The 19,784-nt window shown below is 40.1% G+C and overlaps 1 protein-coding gene across 2 annotated transcripts; it reads left to right on the top strand.

Annotated features, from left to right (window-relative positions):
• The first annotated feature begins 788 nt into the window (after positions 1–788).
• LOC147319434 (rap guanine nucleotide exchange factor 5-like) lies at positions 789–19,451 on the top strand. 2 transcript variants are annotated; one of them, XM_086312061.1, is made up of 18 exons: positions 789–1,235; positions 6,335–6,468; positions 7,149–7,249; positions 10,877–10,955; positions 11,179–11,323; positions 11,414–11,511; positions 13,417–13,444; positions 13,637–13,715; positions 14,444–14,593; positions 15,355–15,452; positions 15,692–15,814; positions 15,925–16,103; positions 16,328–16,418; positions 16,534–16,584; positions 16,803–16,890; positions 17,038–17,102; positions 17,270–17,324; positions 17,581–19,451. In XM_086312061.1, exons 1-18 carry the CDS (start codon positions 996–998, stop codon positions 17,697–17,699), a joined length of 1,923 nt encoding a protein of 640 aa, XP_086168187.1. In that variant the 5' UTR covers positions 789–995; the 3' UTR covers positions 17,700–19,451. The 2 variants fall into 2 exon arrangements, with proteins under 2 accessions (XP_086168187.1, XP_086168188.1); XM_086312062.1 differs by lacking the exons at positions 789–1,235; positions 6,335–6,468 and adding an exon at positions 6,552–6,906 and having other exon boundaries at positions 17,581–19,446.
• The last annotated feature ends 333 nt before the right edge of the window (positions 19,452–19,784 follow it).

The raw sequence follows: 19,784 nt of genomic DNA, 5'->3' as shown, positions 1-19,784 counted from the left end.
CGTATAGTTTCAAATGAAGTGTCCCAAACAAACAGTTGATTAATCAGCTTCACTGGCCATAAATGAATAAATCAAAAATGTAATTATTCCCACAAAAGCTTCAAACATGCCTGGGTTTCAGATCCTCTGTATAGGTCTACTGATATTTTACACACCAACGATTGACTGAGAAATTCAATAAATCATTTGGAGATTAATTAGAGACTCAAAAATGTTACAGAATACCGAATGTTAAATGAAGCCGTTTGTAAGTTCCCAGCATAAGTTGATCTCTTGTCTGATGAACTCCCCGAGATCCAGCCTCAATTTGCAATATATCACATAAAAAACTGGAAACTCTGTTCACTGTTCACTGTAATCAGCAGCTATCTAGATGAGTGATAAAGAGTTTTGATTACTCAAAATTCTAATGCTTGCTCCACTTTATATACAGCAGGTAAATGCTCTGATGTTTACACATGAATATGTCAGTAACTTTCTGTGACAGATCTGTAGCTTTTGCTCTGACTTTACGAGCTTCTTATGGGCGCCATTACATTACCTCACCCTAACTGAAAATAAAGCGGTTAAGTATTGTTTGCCTCACACGTAGTACATCTCCACCCTAACAAGAGTTTGACCTTCTAGTGTGAAGTACCCTGCCCTATCCTGAATCTTAACTCTCTCCTGCTTTCGGGAGATTTTTAAACTTCCTTTTTGGGTCTGTCTGGCTCACCAGATGTTTCCTGAACCCACCGTGTCCTTAACTCACTCCCTCCCTGCCCGGGTGCTGAAAAGCACCAGAAGGACGGAGAGGAGAACTCTGTCATTCACTCTCAGTACAGCCAACCACACAGAGCGATACCTGGAGTTCAACTGATGCGCCTGTAGACTTGACTGAGGTGTACAGCAACTGGAATCTACTCAGACAGAAATTCACAACTCGTACATATAGCCTACACTCATTCTTGAGCTGCTCACCTCTGTTAGGCATTTTTTACGAGTTGTGTAAGCCCATGTTCAGGAATTCTGCTGTTGTTCCTGGTGGAAAGCCAGCAGCCAGTAATCAGTCGGCAATGTCGTGGGACTGTGGCCTCAGATACATGTTCTCTGTGTCCCCTGGGCTGCATCATGGGAACAAGAGCATCCTGCATGACAAGGAGGACCTGTCCAGACTGGAGATGGTCCAGAGACTGGCCAAGGATGGCTGTCGCTTTCTGCAAAACCACAGCAAGAACCCAGAAAGGACAAGTGAGGTGAGATACATGACACATCGGCAGACAGAGCAGATATTTCTACAACTTTTGTTTGTTGCAGCATGTAAATGCATCGAAACGAAAACGCAGCTTTAGTTCAACATATTTGATGCTCCACTTTATTTAATTATAAATCCGACTCTGTTAGCAAGCTTTCCCCATGAGTGAAAGCAAGTGGAGTCTGCATCCTTAGTTACATTCACTCAGGATTATACTGCAGTGTTTTATGCAAGCATTGCAGTCTGTGTAGCATCCCATTAATCAAACTGAAGTGAATTTGCAGTCTTGTTTTTTTTTAATCGGTCTCCTTACGTTCTATAGTGTCTCCACCTTATCTAAAGATTAGTGTTGCCACTTAAATTATGTGCAGATTGCAAGAAGTGTCTCATTAAATATGAGAAAAAAGACCATTTTAGACGCAAGAATAGATGTCAAAATAGATTGTATCTATAAGATGAATCACTATGCCTGTGTTTACAACCCCAGTTCTCAAAAAGTTGGGATGCTGTTCAAAACGTGGGTAAAAAGAAATTCAAATACAACAAGAAGTGTTGTATGTGCACGTCAGCCTCCACACTTTTAAAACTATTACATCACCTGTATAGGAGCAATCTGATTGGCTAGCTTTATGGTGGGTTCAGCTTCTCTCTTCCTGCCAGCTGTGTCTGTGCGTTGACCTGCTGAACAATTGCAGGAAGAAATGACGCAAGTCATCATGCCAAGACATTGTATGTTTTCAGGGTGGATTCCCGAGCGTCATGACCTTTTCTCCACCATGAGGCAAGCTCTCCTTATCACCGTGCACTTTCAGTAACAGCCTGTCGCCTGCAGCTGCTGCCAGTCTGTGGATGATCAAATGTTAGAGCTACATAACAACAGTGTTTTACGTTTGTTTCTTTAGTGACATACTGAGCACAGTACTGAGCCACCATTCATTTCTTTATATTTGTTTCCAAGGATCAAGACTTTTTAGTAATTTTTAAAAGTGGTCTTGAGCAATAGTTTCTCAGGCTTTCTTTGGACATTGGTTGTTTTCTCACTCATTTTCATTTTTCAGTCCAGTCCCTGTTCCTGACCATTTTTAGAAGGAACAATCCCTAACACTGACCTATAAATTATAAATAAATAAATAAAGAACTCAAGGAATGAATCAGTGCTTGTGTCTCAACAGAAACTTACCACAGAAGCAATTTTAAATTAATGAAAATTTATTCCTGAATTCAGGAATAGAACCACACCTAATGCAGTTCCCTTCTGGGCCTATATCTATATATGCCCTCCTGCAATACAAGCTGTTGGTTCTCATTGGGGGATCTTAGCAAACCTGATGGAATTATGAAAATGAGTACAGTCAGATTTTGATCCACCATCTGGAAATGTCTGATTGGCAATGGCTTCATTTTTCAGCTTGGCAATGATTTGCACAATATTGTACATATGCAAAGTTTGTCAAATTATGACTGTAAAAAAGGCTGAGTATATATGTCTGTGTGTCATTTATAATGCCAGAAATAATAGCCAGGTATGGTAAAGTACACTTAACACTACACCGTAAAAAAAAAACAAATCCTAAAAAAACAGTAATATTCCAGCAGCTGGGGCGCCAAAATAATACCATAAAATAACAGAAAATAATTTTCCCATTATTTTCAGTAATGACAATACAGTTTGTTGCCCTTATTTTACATCGGATTTTGCCTTTTTCAAGTGCTTTTAAACATTAAATTAGGAACAATTTAACGTGATTAAACAATGAAATTACCTATAAAAAAGGTCAATGAATGTGGCAATATGAATAATAATACTTAAATGTACAGAGATATACAGTTAACAGTTGGTTTAAATAACAGTGGATCGCATTCATATAGTACTTTACAATTCCCCTCTGGCCATCACCAGTAGGTGGTAGGTGAAGCGTCTTGTCCAAGGGCACAATGACCGAGAGTGTCCGAGCCGGGGCTCGAACCAGCAACCTTCTGATTACAAGGCGAACTGCCAACTCTTGAGCCACGATCACCCTAAATAACAACAATAATAGTAATTATTTGATGTAAAAAAAGTTTATACGAATCATTTTATATATTTTTCCATAGCATTACATTTGAATTTAACAGTTCAGTCTTTCAAATAACGGACAAATATTTGTGAAATTATGATACATTTGTGAATGTATTTTAACAATCTAAATATGCATATGTACAGACAGATACATTTAAAAAACAGGAAAATTATGTTTTATTACATTTACAGTGATTTTACGTTAATTTACATTTGAAATGTAAAATCAGTCTATTTATGTGAATTTAATGATATTCTAGAAGAACAGTACAAAACTATAAAATACACAGTAAAATACTTTTATATCACGATTTATTTTTACAGTGTAGAATACACAGTACATTTAACACTTGACATTTTCTGGAAATATTAACATTATGTGAGATGATTCTCTAGTGTTCCTCATCTTATAAGTAATCTAATGATGCTGCTAGTGCTGTAAAACGTGACTCATACAGATATCTAAACACAGACATCAAAGTGTTTAGGAATCAGTTAAATCCCAGCTGGTGGGAAAAGGGGTGCTTAATATACAGAGTGCTGCATGTCAGAGTCTCTGATGCAGAAAGACTGTGAATGTTAGGCACTCTGTTTTAACCTAAAACATATTGCGTTATAGTTTATAGCCACTCATCATATTTTGCTTTAAATGAGACAATAAAAGAAGTCCATGCTTTATTACAGCTAAAAAAATAGTGATTGAGACTAAAGATTACTCAAGACGATGTTTACTGAGATCATACCTCAAGTCAACAGGAGTTCTGTACAATTTGACTTCTCTTTGCAACCAGAGGTTTTTCAAATGCAATGTTTAACACTAGGTTCTGCATTTATTTGCTTTTCGGATCCCGAGGTTGCAGATCTTTTACAGTTTTCTATCTTTTATAGCCTCTTTAATTTCAGTTTATGGGGAACAGATAGCAACACATTCTCATCTTTTCTGTTGAACACATTTTGTCTTACTCTTATTACCTTGATGTTACATAATGTGCACCTCCCTTGCTCACTGTTTATTTTTCAAACCTCACACATGAAATATGAATGACATCAAGCGTCTGTTAGAGATGATGTTTATTTGAAAACAGCACTCGTATATGGATCCCGTCTTCTTCTTCCCATCCTGTGTAATCCACACTGGTGCTTGGGAGGAATTAAGACAAATCAGCACTTTGTCATGACTGAGACCTTCCAGGGCACTTTAAGTGTTTCATACCATGCATGTCAGATGCACACAGACATACATAAAACACATCTCTCTAGCCAGCAGAATAGATCTGGAGCCATAGATGGGACAGTGAAGCTCTTAGGGGGACGTGACTTTGTGCAGAGGCCTGAAAATTATTTTTGCTTTTCTGCTGATGGCGTCCATGTTTGAAAGGCTTCAGTAACTTTGAGCAAGGTCAGATCAAGGCTAGGTTTGAAACTGAGTGGCCCGGTGCCCTGCTGTCTCCTTACAATGATCCACTCTAGACGCCTGGTTGTTTTTTGTATAGGAACACTGGTAACCACAAAGCACAGTGCACACTAAGCAGTAGTCTGAAGCAGCCAAGAAACAATCAATAATTAATTGTGAAGAGTCTTATTTGCTGTTTGACCCATTAGCCATACACTGAGATATTATGTTAATTATAGTCAAGAATCAACTGTGCTGTACTGCCAGGCTTGGTGAGACAAAAAAGTGTGCTTTTTTTTTCTAACTTTAAAGGAATTTAACAGACACAGTATGCCACATGTTGATAAAGCTAGAACCACAGGAAGAAAGGAACAGCTTCGCTTCAATGGGATTTTTTTCTTCATTCCATTTTTGTCATCCTCCATGCCCCTTAGTCCAGTAGTAAGACAATTAAGTCTCGATGCTTCTTCAGCAACGTAGAAACTGCTTGAGAGCACCTGTCTATGTAATATTGGAAAACGTAATTGCTACTGCAGTTTTAGCAGATATCTAAAGTTTTCTTCAGTCAGTCAGACAACACAGGACTGGAAAAGTACCACCAATCTAAACTACTGTAGTGGGATAATGCAATAATAATGATGAAAGACACACTATGTTTGTGTGTCTTTGTTTTGTTATATTTTGTATCTAAATGCATATATTTGCATATGTATCGTGCATCTATAGTGTGTCTTTATGTCCACGGATCCCTTGACAAGCGTTAATAGTGCCAGGAAGCCATGCTTAACTGAACGACCCTGAATGCTTCTCTGGCAAAAGGCAATTAGGGCCACAAACTGCAACCATTTCCAGCATGTCTACCCAGCTAATTGCATGAACAGAGGCTTGTGTTGCAGTGACTGATGGCTGAGAAGGGGAGGATGGGTGAAAAGTGAGGGGAGGGGGCCTAATTCAGGATGCATGCGTATGCAACATACAGTGAAGATCTCATTAAGACCAATATCACTGATCCAGGCTACTCCATTGTCAAGCAGCTGTCAGCCATCTTTATACTTCAGAGACACTCTAGTAATCCTTTTTGGTTTAAGATGTCGACTTTAGTTAAGTTAGATTTTAGATACTTTAAGAGAATGTCTAGGCTGTCCAGTATGCCCAGCAATAGAAACAGAGATATTGCCCTATACATGTGAAAGCATGAATAAAATAAATAAAATAAAAAAAATACTTGTTTTGTTTGTTGACAAAAAGGAGATGAATTTATCATTGCTTGTATGTCGTGGTGGTAATAGGACAAGTACCTGGCAAGGGAATCGGGGGTCTATGCTAAACTCCAAACCACAAAACCTTTGTTACTATGCAAAGTTGAACCATGTGACAGCTTGAAAATAGACTGCCTTCAGTCGCCAACCGTGATTTAATAGGCGCTACACATAAATCAATAATTAAAATAGTCTTTTATGTTAATCCCTGAATGGGCTCCAGTGATAAGGGCTGAATAATGATATATGGAAATTCTCTTTCACTTACAGTGCAGTATTATGATGGAAATCAGTGGTGATTTGTGCGAGTGGGAGAAAATACAGGGGAATCTCCTTGGTGATAACACACTCCCTCCCTCCCTCCCTCCCTCCTGCTTTTCTCTCCCCAGCCCCAGAGTGACGAGGCAGTCCGCTTGTGTCTGAGAGAGAGGGGCCACGATGTGCTCGTTCTCCAAAGATTGTCGTCAGAGCAGCTCTCTGCATCAGCGAGGGGAGGAGGGAGAGAGGAGGCGAGAAACAGGAGGTAAGCCTCTCCACTCCCCTCCCCTCCTAGATTCCCTCCCTCTCTCACTATATGTTTCGCTCCCTCAGCGCTCTCCCTATAATCACTCTCCTTCTCCCCCTCTGCGGATCACACACTCACTCACTCAGGCATGCTTACATCACAGTTCCGTGCACATAAATGACTACATTAAATACATACAAGTAGGCAGCATGGGACTGTGAGGCAAAGCTGCGCTGTCAGCCTTCCCATTCAAGTAACTGGAGAGGGGTTTTTTTTGTAGTTGCGAGCATACTGGGATACCTCTGTGGACTACGGGCTCTAGCAGGTGCAGGTGGATAGAGGGATGGGTAAAGGGGTCATGCAGCAGTAACCACAGCAACATTGCCGGCATAAGGGCAAGGGGACTCTGCTAGGATGGGATCTCGGCCACAGCCCCCGAACCAGCAGCAGGAGGAGGTAAGGCTGCTACACGCTGCCTTGGTGGAGCAGGAGGAGGACGAGGAGGATGAGGAGGGCTCGGAAAAGAGCAGCAGTGACAGCACCAGCCGGGCAGAGCCGGTGACAATGCCCACGTTTGATGTCCCTTACTTTCGCTACATAGATGATGAGGGCACAGAGGGAGAGGAGGAATGGAGCAGCAGCCGGTCTCTCTCTTCTTTTGAGGAGGACTCGTCCAATGACTCTGTTGTGTCTGACAGGTACATGGTACTGTCAGGGACTCCCGAGAAGATCCTGGAGCACTTGCTGAATGACCTAACGCTGGACGAGGACCGAGGGATAACACAGGGCAAAGAGTCAGGTCAGCATACTGCTTTCATATCATTTCACCCTCTTTTGGCTTTACCTGTGTCTGACATAAAGCGTTTCTTTGATATTAGAAAGCAAAAACACAAAGTCTTTTTTACCTTTATGTAGAAGTCACATATGTATCTTTATGTGACTGAGAAGAGAAAGAGTAAATGAGCTACCTTCACTTTCTGTTTTACTTTCTGCCCTCCCCACCCTTTCTCTTACCGATAAAGCTGGGACAGCTTCTCCCTCTGGGCATTATTACTGGGTTAATCATGTGCTGTGATTGCCGAAATGATGTTAAGTTTAAGAGCATTCATTTAAAAGCCATGACAGAGATAAATGTCTCTCATATCTTTTCAGTGAGGCTGTAAATGGTCTGCACGACATGCAGTCCAGCCTCACAGCAATAAAAAAATCAACACATTTCCTCTCATCCAAGCAGGTACTTGATAATTTGGCTCTGTTGCCAAGGCAGAGGAGACCCTCTGTTTCTGAAGCTGAAAAGATAACTGGATGAGGAATGACAATTGAGAGCTGTGAGGCAAGGAGACGAAAGATTGATGAAAAGAGCGGGGAAGAGGAAAGAAAGTGGGCATAAGGAGATTAGGAGAGGAGCTGCAGTTTTCTTGGGATATGGAGGTGGTAACAGATGATCTCTCATTGGGATGGAGGCATGACTAACTGGAGATCAAATGTCTTATCAGGGATGCAATAGAGTTATAGACTATGTTGAGTGTCGTATTTTTATCGCTTTATTAGAATATTTTATTCTGGTATGAAGTTAAACATAAAGTCAGCCACTAAGACAAATAGTTTAGCCATTCTATTCTTTGTTCATTTAGAGTATAATAAATCCATCGGCCCAGAAGGGCTTTGTGTTGTTTATGCATCGTTCACCATTAGTACAACTTTCAGTGAGTGTATAGAAGTTAATGCTCCATAGGGAGCCATGAAGCAGAGCATGATGCTGAGTGGTATCCCAGGGTCAAAGAGCCAGAGACCTCAGGAGGATGAGTCCTGAGCAGCAATTGATCTGCACTGAGTGATGTTTAATAATCTGACTGCTGCTGGCTCCTTGTCGTTCTGTGCTACTGCTGAGGATCATCTCATAGAATCAGATTTCCAATTTTTCTCCAAACAAGATTTATTCCAACATTAAACGAGCTGCTGCGTTTTGGTTCGTCTCTCTTGGATGGCTCAGATAAGCTGATGATTTTATATACAGTACATCGCATTAGAAAGCCATTTTTATTTCATTATGGTAGCACTCACGTCCATGTTTAAACAACATTAGGAATGCAAAGCTTTCTGTCTTCTTTTGCGAGAGATGGCACTTTTCTGAAACCACCGCAGGCATGTTTGAGGGAAAGCAAGTGTGAACCACTGCAGCAATCAGTGGATGTCTGATGTGCAAGTGTTTTCTTAGCACTGTGATTAGCATTCACAAGTCTTCAGCATTGCCTTCTTTCCTGTACCCAATCCCTGAGTGCAGCTATTGATTCTTGCTCTGCACAGATCATACTGCTCGCTGGTAGCATTGAAAATCATGCAACAGAACATTTGTGCCCTTAATGAGAGGATGTCCTATCTCTTTTGCCAATGCACCATGTGGAGAGATGTTTATTTGTACTGAAAGTGAAAGAACAGAACATGTAAAAGCTTTCTAAATGCTAAACTAATGCCTTCTGGTGGTTACCAAGCTTGCAAGTGACACATTAACATGCAAATTTCAAAGACTGCATTGATCAGCTTTGTTGAAATGCAAAAGAGACGTGCAGATTGATTGACAAGCCTATTGATGACACTGACAAGGTAGTTTAGTGAATCAATTATGTAATTCTGCTAAAAGGAAGACAAAATTTGTTTTGGTTTGTGTGTCTGAAAGCAACATGATACATGGTAGTACACGTCAACTACAAGTTCTAACTGTGAAATATTAAAAACTGACTGACTTTTATGACTGACTGGAGCCAGAAAACAACCCAACCGCTTGCTAAACTTCATTCAAACGGCAGAATTCACACACAATGTCTTTCCCTTTATGAAGCAAATACATCTTCTGCTAACTTGTTTGGGTTAAATCTTGCCGCTTTGTTTTTTTCCCTCTATTCCAATTGAAAACTGCAGACCTCTAGGTCTGTTTTCCAACTTCAAAAAAGAAACCGTCAGACTGTACAGTCTGGGGAGCGGCATGTGAGCTTTTACTCATGAGAAAGCGTTTCAGTTTCAGCTTAGCTCTGAAAAAATACAGCAGTAGGCAGCAGTGTGAGTGAGTAGTATGCAGTCAGTCAGTGTGCGTGTGTGTGTGTGCAAGTAGATACAGTACATGTGGGTGGGTTGTGATATCTCTCCTGTCGTTTTCTGGTTTTGTGTTAAGGTGTGTTTTTATAGAAGATGTGCATATGTAACCGCTCATGAGCAGTGAGTGATGTGTCCACAGCTGCTCTGCTTGGATTAACATAATGATGTCAGGGAGTCCTGTGGACCAGAACGTACACAAAGACGTTGGGAAGCCAGTGTGAAATTAAAAAGAAGAATTTACAATTCTGGGTGTGAGGCACACTTACAGAGGGGTTGGAAGGCGGTTGGCTCTAATAGGATTTGTAAAGCTTTTTGGTTGTGGCTGGGCATTATGTCTAAGAGTTAGTGTCCTTTTCTTTCACATTATGCCTTAGACAATTTTTTTTCTTTTGCGTGTATCTTTTTATGACAGTTTTGGTTAGTGGTTCCTGAGGATATTCAGACGAATCGCTGGCCACAATTTGGGAGAGATTCATCTGTGATCATTAAAGAAATCCCATTAAGCAAAATCAGCTGTCTTTCTTGAAAATGCAACTGCAGGTACGCAAATGCAGAGCGTGCATCCATTTTGTGTCATCTATTTACAGGAACACTTTTTCATTTTAAACCTTGGTAAGAGGTTGTAGAAGGGTACCGTGGCAGAAAGTACTGCTTGTAAACACAATTGCATGATTGCACAGCAGAAACATCAAATTTCCTGTCTGTGAGCGAGAAAATAACAATGAAAATATTGACTTCATTACAGGTCAGAGAGAGTCACCTGACACATTAACATTATTGGCTTATCCTTACTGATACAGCCTGCAGTAGCAAATGTGTGAGACTGCAGATAGTGCAAGTAAAAAATGGTGTGCAAGAAAAGGCCGCTAGCATATTGTTTGCCTCTTCTGAGCTCTTCTTCTCACATTATTAAAGTGGAAAACGGAAGCCATCGCAATTAGTAAAGCTCTCCTGTACGTAGCGCTCAGCTGACATTAATCATACAGTTGTCAAGGTCACTTGAGTGCATGCCCTACAGCATCTTGTAGCACTGAATGAAGCTCCTTCCAAGCATGCACTCCTTTCCATTAATCTAACAGTATCTGAGTGTGTCAGCTTCGTGCTTAATTGAGGAATTCTGCTCATTTTTTTGGTAAAGGTCGCACTCCTACAAGGCAAAAGTGGACCGTGTCTGGGTGGCAGAATATCACTGATTTAGCAGTGAGAAGGCCGTGTATCTCATGTCTGAAATATGCGTCCGTGGCTTATGACTGATGTAATGGGATGTGTAAAGTCTTTTTTGCTTTTTCTGAAGTTATAGTTTCCATGAAATGATCTTTATTTCTCTTTACAGACACACTTCTAGATGACTTCCTGCTAACCTACCCAGTATTCATGTCTACAAGCGATTTATGCCAAGCTCTACTGGGACAATATCCTTGAACACATAGGCTTTTATAGGATCCTGAATTAGATGTTTTATTCAAAAACAAAGTATGTTTTACCTTCTTAAAGCTGTTCCACTTCACTCATCTTATTCATATAACTGACTCTCTTGGCCCCTTTACTAAATCGATATCATGCACCATGCTTCGCTGTGCTGTGCATTTGACGTCAGACATGAAAAATAATCTCCCTTCCTTAACCGAGTCCCACCTATTGCACCAAGCGACACAGAGGGAAAGAGGATCGGAAGGAGGCTCTGGAGAGGAAGCAGAAACTCCTGCACCTGGTGTCGCAGTGGATGTTGCTCTGCAAAGACTTCCTGAGAGAAGACGAGCATGTCAAGCTCTTCATGAAGGTAGGACACACTGTGCAAACGGAAAAGGGTGGAAACTGGGTGGGAGGTGAACTTTGTATGGGAGAAATGAAAATTGACATTTCCTTCCAGACTCTTTATCGTTGTGTGCTGGATGATCTTTATGAGCACCCGGCCCTGGAGAGGGATGTGGGGGAGCTGCAGAAACTCTACCACCTGCATCGCAGACAGTGAGTTCATATATTTGTTCCTCATTTGGTGGAAACAGAAAGAGAACTATAGTTTAATACAGACATACTTTCAAATTCTATTAAATGGAAACGAACCTCATCAGGCCTGGGTGTGGAAAATTTCTAGTAAGATCTGTGACTGCTGAAGGATTCAAACTGGAACACACACTGTTCTTTGAATACGAAGAAAGGGCTTCTTCTCCCCTTGGTGTCTTTCTTTAGATGCTTATCAATGAATCCATTCAGAAACTGAAAAGTAATTGCAGTGTTCTGGGTTGGTATGCATATGAATGGCACAGAAGTCTTCATCTCAAATGTCCAGAACTGAGGATGTATAAGAAGTTTGAGAAATAAGAAGCCACAAATGTTTTCTGTGAGAAAAAGAAAAAAGCTCGAAGAGCACGCACGTACTTTTTGTCCCACCACTTGTTTACAAGACTCTATTTCTAGCCAGCTGACTGTGATTGGGCCAAACACATGAGAATAATTGCAAACACAGTGATACGCATCAGTATGGTTTCAGATTTGTTGAGTCATAAAATCATTATGCAATATTCAGAACACAATATACAGTATCAGTCCAATCAAATGAATATTCACAGTGCTGTGGAAGCTACGAAGCACAGATGCCAATAAATAAATATAAGTATATATAAAAGAATATGAAATCATGTAAAACCTTTTATAATTGCAGACTAAGGCATTATGAATAACCCAGTATTTATTCTCCATTAAATAAAACATGCTTGATCTGCTAAATGTATACATAGATTCAATCAAAGATGAATTTCAACAGTTTTGTTGCTCTGAAACTGGAATCTGTGAGTAGCTTTAGTGTTTTCGTTGATAAAAATAAACATCATGTTGCTTTTGATGGTACAACCCTGAGTCACAAGACACATTGCCACACCCATGCGCCCCTTGCCCTTCGTCAGCCTCCAGTCACATCTTTTCCCCTGAGGCTGCTCTTGCCTGATGCCCATTAAAACCAGTGGAGATGATTCAACCCGAGCCTCCTACAGTTATCTGACCGCATCTCATTCCCGTTTATATGCACGGAGGGAAATCCACAACACCCACTCTTATAAAGCAGCCGATTTTGCGTGGGTGTTACCGGCTGACATACTCTTCTATTTAGGAGCTTTTCACAATCAGTCCCACCCTAGGGGAGGACAAGGTTGACTGCCGTGTGGAAATCTGCTGCAGAGTGAAAAAAGTGTCATTCTTTTCATAGAAAGAAGCTTCCCATCAACTTCCATCTGGCCTTTGTGCAAAGGGAAGGTTAAGCTGGGGGAAAAAGACTGTTTGTTTTCTTGCACTCTCCAATCATGTGCCATTATAATTCACCGAGCTAATCGACTTCTTTGGTGATTCGGCTTTTTGAGGAGTAAAAGAGCTAGTTAGATCACAAGCGGTGCTTTGACATGGCAGGGGGAGTCAGGTTTTTCATTAGTGCACAGTCGTTGCTGGCCTATGAGAGGAGATCCCTGCGGGCAGGCTTTGTGCCAACATGCCTTTTGTGATGCAGAGCCCAGGAAAAGCTGAGGGATGATAATAGACACGGGGCTATCCATCAAACCAGGACTAACCCATGGGAATAGGGTGATTAAATGAAAGTATCACACTGGAAGATCTAAAATCTACCAAGCACTCTAATCTGTCCTTGACACCAAGCTTAAATAATGGACTCAACACAGCAGAGGAGTATACATGGATTCCTTTTACCTTGATTATATAAACTGCATGGGTCGTTACGTTGTTGTACTACGGACACTACCTGCGGTCCACGGATCATCATCATCATCATCATCAGTTTTTAAGACAAAGTACAACGATTGTTTTTGTAAATGTTTAATTACACTGTGGTGCACTTTAGTGATTTGTTTCTTCTTCTCCTTTTTTCAGTACTGTGGAATATTCCCCTCAAAGAAAGGTAAGTGAACAAGGCTAAGAAATAAAAGATTTTATACAACATGAGCTGGCTTTCCCAATTGACGTTTCGGGTGTCGGGGTTATTGTAGTCACATTTCCTCCTAAGAACATTGTTCCGTTGTTCCACCGAAATGCATGATGTTCTCAGGCAGTAAGAGCGTGTCTCAAAATCCACGCATTTCCTCTCTTTCAGAGCAAAGCACTTTTCCACCAATTGAGTCTGAAAGAGAACGGGCTCCAGTCCAGGGCAACACAGAGGGAGACCAAGGATGGTAAGTCGTAAAAAAAAAAAAAAGCTTCATTCTTCACACATTCCTCCCGCCATACGTTGTTTCCAAAGTAAGAAAAAAGGAGACTTTTAGTCTGAACTGTACAACAATGGGAATCTTTCCAGGGATTGAATGAGGTATTTGGGAGTGCAAATATCTGACTTATGACATATAATAGCCTAATAAGATTAAATGTTTATAGCACCTCTCAAAAGCACAGTTAAAAGGTGATTTGTAATGAAAACATGTAGTAAAAGGAGACAGACAGTAAGGGGGAAAAAAGTTTTTAGATTATATTCCTTTTAAAGAGCTAGTTCATTCAAATAAGCCTCCAGTTGTGGTCACGTCACCCCCTTACTTTAGTGTTCCCGGCCAAAATTGGTCTGTTTTAACATCTCTTAAATTAGCATAACAAACATTTTTCATCACCAAATTCAGTTCAGTGGGCCATTCAGTGGGTCGTAAAGTGGGTCTTTCATTTGGTCATTCAGTTGGCCAAAATACACCGAAGCAGATGATTTGAATTTCTTAGTCTGTGTCCAGAATGTGCAAACTTGGTCAGTGGGCAACTTCCCAAGACCCACCTAATGGGACCAGAAGATCCCAGGTCAATGGATCTCTGCTGTGCCTGATAGAGGCATGGATTTCATGTTAACCTCCTATATGGGCAGTGGGCTGCACTTTTTAACGGATCTTACAACTTAATGAAATTATTTTTTTCCCTTTGCCAGTGCTGTGTCATGTGTATATAACCATGGACTCATACCTAAGTATGAGGGTCCAGTCCGGGGTGGTGGCACAGGAGCTGGTGCAGGCAGTGGCAGAAAGGATGGATGTCTCCCAGGAGGAGCTGGTACTCGTGGGTGTCACTTATCCTGGAGGTAAATAGTATTTTCTCTAACTGGTTGGAGAACTTTGCATAGCAATAATGACAATACTTTCAATGTTGAAACTCACAACTTAACACTGTAGCACTACAGTTGAATATTAGAGTAATCCAGAACTAGCTATGAGACTACTTACTCTAAATGCAAATGTGTGACAAATTAAAGGAAAATGCTTCACAAGTGTTTGAGTGAGGTGCTGGGCCACCACTTCCTACTAGAACAAGTCTCTGTTCTCTTTTGTGTTTTATGTTTAACGCATTGGTCCAAATTCTGTCATATGAGTTTAAGCACTATGACGGCTACAGTCATTTTCATATTCTTCAACACCATTGAGTCCGTCTGTTTCCCTATCAAAGAGAGCACTCATATCAGGATATGGTGATCTCTCAGAACAACTGTGTATTGATTTTAGTGATCATTTCCTCTTAGGAGACAAGTGAATCCAACCAAAAAATTCTCATTTATAGTTTTTTTTTCTAACATTTTGTCATATTTGATGTTTCTTTCTATATTCATTTTGATACTGAGCCCAGATAGGTATGTGAGAGATTGCAATCAACATAATTGACTTCGATGTCTCCTAGGGAGTCAAGTAATATGGAGTCAGCATCTGTTATCAGTCACTAAAGTGTCAGGCTACCTCAAAGTGGAGCTTGGCACACAGAGTCTTATCTGTAACCAGTGATAGCTGCGTACATGCTGCCAGACAGATTTCTAATGGTATTCTGCTGTTTATGCTCTTTTCTCCCCTGCAGGCAGACTCCTCCTGCAGCCTCAGGACCGAGTTTTCTCCAGTTCTTTACGGTCAGTGGGGAGGCTGCATGCGTGCAGGAAGGACCTTAGTGAAGTCCTGGTAGGAATAATATTTTTATGTTTAACTTTAACTTTAAATATGCATTTTCTTGAGAGTAGAAAAAAATGCATTTTTATATATGATACCTAAAAACCGGCGAAGAGACTTTTAATTTTTAGTATTTAAATTGAGGCAAAACTAATTCTTATTCAGTGTCTGCAAAAATGTCTAAATGTTTATGTCGGGCATTGTGGTTTTAAAGGAAAATCTGAACCTTTTTTGCTTGTTTTTCTTTGCAGAACCCTTTAACAGATAACTCAGAGCTGCAGCAGAGGACAGCTCACATGCTGAGTTTGAACACCTGGGATGTCGCTGTTGCACTCACTGATTTTGACTGGGCAATTTTTGATGCAGTGCACGAGGTTTGTCTCACAACTTGAACTTGCAAAAATTCTTCTCTTCATACTGAATCCTTCAAAGATGTTAATGTTCAGTAAATGTTCTTTTTTTTTTTTTTTTTTTTTTTTTACAGCAAGAGCTGGTCTATTTCACCTTCAACCGCCACGCTGGCAGCAACCACACGACAGCTTTAGAATTCCTGCTGCAGCGATGCAATGACATCCAGCTGTGGGTGATGACCGAGGTGCTGCTGTGCCCAACGCTCTGCAAACGGGTTCAGCTCATCAAGAAATTCATAAAGATTGCTGCCCAGTTAGTATTGTTCCTCCCATACCACAGCAGTGTGATAAGAGATTCACTTACCGAGTATTCACATTGGCTTCTCCTACTATTAGTTCAAAGTTATTACAGCATTCAACCTGTAGGGTGAGATGTTTTATATGGGAATACTGCACCCTCCAGTGGCAAATCGTTGAACTACATCTACTTTTGTGGTTACAAGTCTGAAAGTAAATGAACTGTGTGCTTGTGTGCAGCTGTAAAGCACAGAGGAACCTCAACTGTTTCTTTGCGATCATAATGGGCCTCAACACAGCAGCCGTGAGCCGCCTCAGTCAGACATGGGAGGTCAGATGTTTTCTTTACTTTTTTCTTTTTCTAAAAGGAATTAATAATTTCCATCTTTTTCCATTATTATATGTCTAGCTGAAGTATCTGAAATCAGCTTTTATTTTCTCTGCAGAAAGTTCCTGGCAAATTCAAACGGCTATTTTCAGAGCTGGAAACAGTTACAGTAAGTTTACTGAGCATGGTATGAATTCACACTGTAACAGAGAGTATAAACCCTTGTGTCGGTGTGTACTGGCCGAACCAAACAGATGCTTTGAACTTGTAAAATCAGTGGAAACATCTGGCCGCATTAGATCGTTAGTAGTCTCTAATAAAAGCATCCAGGAACACACAGTCACTCCCGCTGGATAAGACTCATTCATTTTAAAAATGTCTTCACAGGATCCCTCGCTGAATCACAAGGCCTACAGGGACTCCTTCAAGAAGATGAAGGCTCCAAAGATTCCTTTTCTTCCTCTGCTGCTGAAAGGTGTGCTCATTATTCTGTCACTTCAGCTCCCCTGCAGAAAATCTAACTCTAGGAGCAGAGTGCTGGGGAGATATTTCTATCAAGCAGATCTGACATGGAAGAACAAACCTGCTGGAGAATACTAAACAAAATGTTTTTCTCCTTTAGATATCACATTCATTCATGAAGGCAACAAGACGTTTCATGATAACCTGGTCAATTTTGAAAAGCTGGTAGGTTTGTGCATTTTTGTGGCGCCTTGAGGCGACTTTTGTTGTGATTTGGCGCTATATACAGTAAATAAAATTGAATTGAATTGAACTGAATTGGCAGGGCATGCTTCAGCACCGAATACAAAACTGTATGTTTAAAGATGCCTGTTTCCACATTTTGCTTCCAGCACATGATAGCAGACATGGTGCGTCTCATTCGACAGTGCCAGAAAGATCACATGGGTCAGTGTTTAAATTGTTTATATTGTTATTTCTTTTCTACAAACTTCCATACTAAAAGCAATGATGAAACATCATTTTTTAAAGCTGTCATCATCAGTTTTTGCAAGGCAAATAACAAAATCAGTGAGCAAAGTCACTTACATTCATGATCCTCTCGCACCAGCACATTGCCTTACATGATTTCATACAATGGCTTTAAGAAAGTCAACAAAATCCATTTCACCCAGAAAAGTAACACGTTTTCTATTCATCCTAGGAAATGGAATAACACAGAAGAGCAGCTCAGAGGTGCGAGCCTACATTGACTATCTTCACATCATCGACAATCAGCAGACTCTGTTTGAACTGTCACAAAGGCTGGAGCCTCGATCTTAGAAAACAACTCTGACCCTCCTTCATACTGTGCCAAGGGACAACCTTACTGCTGTCTCATCTAACTCTCAGGACAAAGGCTACAAGACCCTAACCAACCACAGGAGGGCGCTATTTGATCAGGAGATTATTTACCAGAGACAGGAGCAGGCGGCTAAAACAGATTAATAAAAACATGACATTTTAAGCACCTAAAGCAAAATCACACAGTTTAAGGCAAGTCTAGACGTCATTTAACAACGAAAATTTACAAAAAGAAACGATTGCTTTGCAGGAAAAATGCTTCCTTCTAATACAAACTTACAACAAATGCAACCAATGGGTGTAGATTCACTGTCCTGGACTTTTCTTTGAGCTGTTAGCACACCACAAAGCAACAGTGAGCACAGAAGGAAGACTAGTTGATAACTGTTTCTGACTTTCTTCAGAGAGCTACTGTTTTTTTTTTTTTTTTTTTTTACATCAACTAAAAACAGTGGTGGTCAGCTCATCAGATTTAACCAAAGATTCTTTCAGCTAATAAAAGTCTGCACTGTTACACACACTTCTGTGCTCTCAGAGTTCGCCACAATCCAGATTTTCTTGTTGCCAGGTCAGATGTAAGACATGCTTTTCCCAAAGCAAATCAGCACAGTGTTATGCACAACAAGATTGAAACTGTTGCTACATGTTTAACAGTTTTTTTATATCATTTTTATTTTTTATTTTTTGTATTTGTTTTATTTGACCACAAAGTGACGCATATATGATGAGTCTTTGCACAGTACAGATTGTATTAAGGCAGGGAACTACAGAGTAGTACAGTATACTGTATTCTGTTGGCATGTGTAATAATTGTCTATCTTTGTGCCAAATCCCATGAAAAATAGGTGTTTAAAATAACGATCATTTTCTAATCATTTTTAAATCACTAGCACAGGGAACTTTAAGTGGTTTAGCTGTGGACAATCAGTTAAATGAAGCCACAGACTCATACTGGTACTTCTCTGTACTGGGCTTTAAAGTTCATCAATATTGGTGCATTTCGCAGACATCCATACATCCGTCTGTTGAGATTTGAAGACTGACAGCAGTTGTTCACTTCTGATACACAGAGTTCAAGAATTTAGCACCAGAAAAGAACCTGATTTCTTTGAAGCCTGATTCATTTGTGGTTAGATTTAGCGATAGCAAAAATCAAATATTAAAATAGCACCTTCTGGGCAAGAATAAGAAGAGAGAAGAAGAAGACAAACTGGAAGCCATTTGCTTGTTTGCATTGTGTCGTAGCACTACTGTACAATTTTAAACATGCAGTATTTGTTCTGTTTTGCTAGGTTGGGTCAGGCAAACTGAGGTAGTTATTGTGAAGTGTGTACATACAATTATGCTTTATATTCTTCACCTTTTTAAATTTTAAAACATGCTTTAGCAGTATTTTATTTTGAGTATCATTTTTTGTCATCAATAGTGTACAGCTGATTCAATTTATACAGTGTATATATGTTGAAATTCTGGATATGGATATTTATCTCATAATTATTTATTTGCTTTCAAGATACTATTTAGGATGCTTGTGTTAATTGTTTTGGTTTGTTTGTTAGATTTTTTATTGTACGCACTGTTTTTGGCAGGTCTGCATGATATGTCAAACCATGGACTGACCATTAGTGCCAACTGTGCATGTATTAAAATACTTTTCATCATCGTGAGCTCATTATTTTTAGACTAATATTTGGTGATAATTCATAACAGGTAAAGTCTGTTTTCTAACACCAGCATGCAAACATTACTTCACTTAGAACTACAGTGTTAACAAAGACCCTGGAAGTTAAAGTACTGATTACAAAAGTGAATATGTACGTGCTCTGAAATGTACATGAAACATGAAAGTGAAAAGTAGCATTCTGAAGGAAATTTTTGCGCTAAGCTACAGTAACTGATCAGTGTCTTTGTTTTCTCTCATAGGGTCACTGACTCCATTTCCCTCTGACACAAATGTTTGCTTTGCACTTGGATTTCCTGCTTATGTTTTTTTTGCCTCTTTCTACAGTAAACACATGCAGTAAGTGCAGATCAAGATCAAGGGTCTGCCGGGGCAAAACTGGG

Source organism: Aulonocara sp. 'chitande type north' Nkhata Bay, linkage group LG11 (genome assembly GCF_057382095.1).
Source record: "Aulonocara sp. 'chitande type north' Nkhata Bay isolate Kocher_YH1m ecotype deep benthic linkage group LG11, A_spYH_male_GT1.1, whole genome shotgun sequence".
In the NCBI taxonomy this organism is placed as follows: domain Eukaryota; kingdom Metazoa; phylum Chordata; class Actinopteri; order Cichliformes; family Cichlidae; genus Aulonocara; species Aulonocara sp. 'chitande type north' Nkhata Bay.
The sequence above is the reverse complement of the archived record's forward strand: the minus strand, read 5'-3'. Positions and strand labels throughout refer to the sequence as shown.